At 47.2% G+C, this 5,035-nt stretch overlaps 1 protein-coding gene across 1 annotated transcript; it reads right to left on the bottom strand.

The window, feature by feature from the left end:
- Nucleotides 1–2,033: 2,033 nt before the first annotated feature.
- EMWEY_00056450 (hypothetical protein) lies at nucleotides 2,034–4,669 on the bottom strand (the record flags this gene model as incomplete). The annotated part of the gene is made up of 4 exons (XM_013480444.1): nucleotides 2,034–2,894; nucleotides 3,031–3,144; nucleotides 3,361–3,472; nucleotides 3,749–4,669. Coding segments are annotated over 4 exons (2,008 nt in total), but the record flags the coding sequence as incomplete, so codon positions are not given.
- Between the last annotated feature and the right edge of the window lie 366 nt (nucleotides 4,670–5,035).

Consider the following 5,035-nt stretch of genomic DNA (forward strand, 5'->3'; position numbering starts at 1 on the left):
GAGGGACACGCAACTGCATGCATTTAGGGTTTAATATCTTAGGTGTCATCGGGTTTAGGGTTTATTAGGGTTTAGGGTTTATTAGGGTTTAGGGTTTACGTACAAGGGTTCGCAGCTCCCAACCTGCATGTCGTGTCTTAGCAACAACAACTCGATACTGCAAATCTTCCGGTAATCTGCAAGGAGACACACACACACACACACACTCGAGGGTTTAGGGTTTAGCCAGCAAGTGTCTCCTTGTCAGCAGCAGCAGCAGCAGCAGCAGCAGCAGCAGCAGCAGCTTACCTATTAGTACAGTATCTAGGTGAGCATAGACAGTGTGTGGAGCAATTAGCAATTGGTTTGAACATGATTAACAAAACCCCAACAACAAGAGCACCATCACCATCACGACAACAACACCATGCAGCAGCAGCACCAGCAGCAGCAGGAGCAGGAGCAGCAGCAGCAGCAGCAGCTCCTCCTCCTCACCTATTAGTACAGTATTTAGGGGAGCATAGACAGTGTGTAGAGCAATTAGCAATTGGTTTGAACATGATTAACAAAACCCGAAAAACAAGAGCACCATCCCAATCACGACAACAACACCATGCAGCAGCAGCAGCAGCAGCAGCAGCAGCAGCAGCAGCAGCAGCAGCAGCTCCATACCTATTAGTACAGTATTTAGGGGAGCATAGACAGTGTGTAGAGCAATTAGCAATTGGCTTAAAAGATTTAACAAAATTTTGATTTGCGCCCAAACAATAAATTCGTCCCGAAATTGGATCCCTTATAGCGTCACAGTAACTAGGTAATTCGCTGAGAATATATATAGATAAATAAATAAATATATATAATTTATTTATTATATATTTTTTCTTTATTATTATTAAATATTTCTTATTAAACTTATTTAGATCTATTCATTGATGGGTTATAACATATATCTATCATCAATATTTATTATGCTGCATTTGCTGCTTATGTTGATGGTGGGTTGTATGATTGTTAGGAGAGGGACGAGCAGACAGACAGTCAGCATCAGCAACAACAGCAACAATACAGCAGCACGGCAGTAACAACAGCAGCAAATACACCAGCAGCAACAGCAACAGCAACAGCAGCAGCAGCAGCAGCAGCAGCAGCAGCAGGAAGAACAACATACACGCGTTCCCAATCGGAGGTGTCTGCATCTTTAGGGACACAACCCGTACAAAGACACAACATTAATGAACTAGGTAATCGGCCAAATAATACATTCCTCTTCTGGTAGCTGCGCATACACCCCAACAGCAGCAGCAGCAGCAGCAACAGCAGCAGCAGCAAATGAAGCATGAGGACACAGAGACACCGCAAAAAGGGAGACACGCAGATAGAAAAAAAAGGAGACAGATAGATACAGCAAAAAGACATAAAGGAGACACATAAACATAATAAAAAAGGAGACACATAAATATAAAGAAAAGGAGACATATAAAAACAAAAAAAAAGGAGACAAATAAAGGGAACAAAAAGGAGACACATAAGACGTAAAAGAGACAGTAATAATATACAAGAAATCTGCAGGAGGAGATTCATTATCTATATGATTAATAACAGGAATAGGAAGTGTACAAGGAGACAAAAAGGAGACAAAAAAAGATAAAAAAAAGGAGACAATAAATAAAACAAAGGAGACAAAGGAGACAGATAGATAACAGCAAAAAGGAGACAATAAAGGAGACAGTAATTATACCAGAAATCTGCAGGAGGAGGATCGTTATCTATATGATTAATAGCAGGAATAGGAAGTGTCTCCTTTCCTTGGGAAATATCTATCCATGGGGACCAAAGGGATGGCAAAGGAGACCCTAACTCTATTGAGCTTATTATACCACAGGTACTGCTCTGTATAGACACAAGGAGACACACAAATGCTGCTGCTGCTGCTGCTGCTGCTGCTGCTGGTTGGTGGTGCTGGTTGGTGGGGGTGGTGGGGTTGTGGTGTTTGTTTTATTGATTGCAGTAAGGTGATACTGCTGTTGCTGCTAGTGCTGCTGCTGCTGTTGCTGCTATTGCTGCTGCTGTTGCTGCTGTTGTTGTGTGTCTGCTGTGTATACCTGCGGTAAATAGCAATGAGCAAATTGCAATGCATGCGCTTTGCTAACAATAAGACGTGTCTCCTTTTTTATCCATCTAAGGGGACGATGACCATTGCTGCTGCGCTTATTTGTCTCCATCCTCTCTATTAGTCTCTCTATACACTCATGATGGCCTAGTGTCTTGCTCCTGCTGCTGCTGCTGCTGTTGCTGCTGCTGCTGTTGCTGGTAGTGTCGTGGTTGCTGCTGCTGCTGCTGCTGCTGCTGTTGGTGTGGTTATGATTGTTGTCGTTGTTAGTTGTGCCATCGCTGCTGCTGCTGCTGCTGCTGTTGCTGTTGCTGCTGCTGTTGAAGGCGTTGCTGCTTGTGTTGCTGCTGCTTTGACAATCCATGGAGGTGTCTCCTTCTTCCTGTCTCCTTTCTTCTAATTGGTGTCTCCTTCTTCCTCCTCCTTCCCACCCCACACCTCCCCATCTTTGTCCTGTTGCTGGTGCTGTTCCTGCTGCTGCTGCTGCTGCTGCTTCCTTTAAATATACATCTACTAGTCTCTGCTTCTCTGCTGAGGAGACAGGAGACAGCTCCAACTCATAAGACTCGACCCTCAGCACAAGAGGCAAAAATCCACATCGTGCCCACGCAGGACACGATCCCGATCCCGATCCCGATCCCGATCCCGTTGACGATCCCGATCCCGATCCCGATCCCGATCCTGCTGCAGCAGAATTTTGACAACTTCTTGCATAAGCCAATGCTGCAGCAACACTACACTCAGGATCGTTGCCGCTGCTGCTGTTGCTGCTGCGGCCCCACTTCTGCAGCAGGTGCTCATACACCTGAAGGAAGAAGAGACATACAAAAGAGACAGCAGCAGTATTAATATTATCCCTGTTGCTGCTGTCCTTGCTGCTGCTCTTGCTGCAGCTCTACCCGCTCACACAGCAGCAGCAGCAGCAACAACAGCAGTGATACCTGATATGCTGCAGCAGCAACGCTAGCAAGAGTTGCTATAGTATATCCTCCCTTAGCCAATGGTATAAAGGGAGGGACAGTCACTGCGAAAGGACGAGGGAGGTCGCTGTACACCTGAACAGCAGCAGCAGCAACAGAAACAACAGCAGCAGCAGCAACAGTAGCAGTAGCAGCAGCAACTGGGGTTGAGCCACTGGCGTGTTTGCAGCAGCACAAACGTAGCAGCAACAGCTGCTGCATAAATAGCAAACAGGACTAACAGACACAACAGTGTGGGCAGCGCAACAAGCAGCAGCAGCAGCAACAGCAGCAGCAGCAGCAGCAACGTACCTCCACAACACGAGTGGTAGTAGAGGGAAGAGACAGTTCATCAGCTGTCTCCATTTGCTGCTGCACTCGACGATGTGTTGCAAATTGCTTCTCCGCTAGCTGCCGCATAGGCCTGAACAGCAGCAGCAGCAGCAACAATAACAGCAGCAACAACAACAACAGCAGCAGCAGCAGCAGCAACATGCAAAATACATGCATCCCCCCTTTCCTGCGAATACTTAGATAGCGACAAGCAGCAGCATCACCATCATCATAACCCCCCGCACCCCTAAACCAACAACCACCATCACCATCACCATCACCATCACCATCACCATCAGCAGCAGCAGCAGCAGCAACAGCAGCAGCAAGAGCAGCAGCAGCATCAACAGGAGCATGAGTAGCTAACCTAAGTCTCCTATCTGTATCCCATAGAGGATGTGTCATAGATTGGAAGTTGAATTGTCTCCAATTAGAGACAGGAGGAATATATATATTTGCATGTATACTTATTAATATAAATTTAAATATACATCGTCCCCTTAATTGTCTCTCCTCTGTCTTTATACCACGACCTATTCCTACTCCTACTGTTGCTGCTGTTGCTGATGTTGTTGTTGCTCCTGGTAAGCAGGAAGAGGAAGAGGAAGAGGATTGGCATGATGGTGCTGATGATGATGTCCCTCCTCCTCCTGCTGCTGCTGCTGCTGCTGCTGCTGCTGCTGCTGCTGCTGCCTCACGGCTACGAGCCTTGGATTGGGTATAAGATAACATCTCTATGTCTGTCTCCTCCTTATCAGTCTCCTGAGATGCTGCTGCTGTTGATGCAGCAGCAACAGCAGCAGCAGCAGCAGGACCTCCTGTTCCTGCTGTTGTTCCTTGGGTTAGATCGACAATGTCGATCACAGGAGATGGTGCTGCTGCTGCTCCTGCTGCAGCAGCAGCAGAAGCAGCAGCAGCAGGAGGAGGAACAGCAGGAGAAGGATCGTGTCTCTTGTCTCCTTCATCTGAATCGGAAGAGACAATCTCAGGTCCGTCTCCATTGGTGCTGGTGCTGCTGCTGCTGCTGCTGCTGCTGCTGCTGCTGTTGCTGTAGTTGCTGCATGCTGCAGCTGCTCCTTTCCCTCGTCCATTACCTTTAGAAGAAGGACCACTAGCAGCAGCACCAGGACCACTAGCAGCACCAGCACCAGCAGCAGCAGCAGCAGCAGCAGCAGCAGCAGAGGAGCGAGCCTCCTTACAGAGACTCTCTGGTGGTTCAGATGTATCAAAGAGAAGTTCAACAACTCTATACAAACCGTCATAACGAAAACCAACCTCAGGAGCATACCTGCAGCAGCAGCAGCAGCAGCAGCAACAGGAGCAGCAGCAGCAACAGCAGCAGCAGCAACAACAGCAGCAGGAAAAGGAAATGACGAACCCCCAAATCGGTAGAAACAGAAGCAGCAGCAACAGCAACAACAACTCTACCACCACTACCACAACCAACACTACCAGCACCAGCAGCAGCAGCAGCAGCAGCAGCAGCAGCAGCAGCAGCAATTCCTTACTGGGATCTAGCTTGATACCCTCTTATAACTCTAATTGGATACTCGTGTCTCCATGCTGTCCATAAAGAAGTATTACGTTGGCTAGATCCACATAGCCCTATTAATTGGTCCTTTATAAGAAAAAAAAAAAAAAAAAAAAAAAAAAA

The sequence above is a fragment of the Eimeria maxima genome, genomic scaffold (genome assembly GCF_000499605.1).
Source record: "Eimeria maxima Weybridge genomic scaffold, Emw_scaff1934, whole genome shotgun sequence".
NCBI lineage: Eukaryota > Apicomplexa > Conoidasida > Eucoccidiorida > Eimeriidae > Eimeria > Eimeria maxima.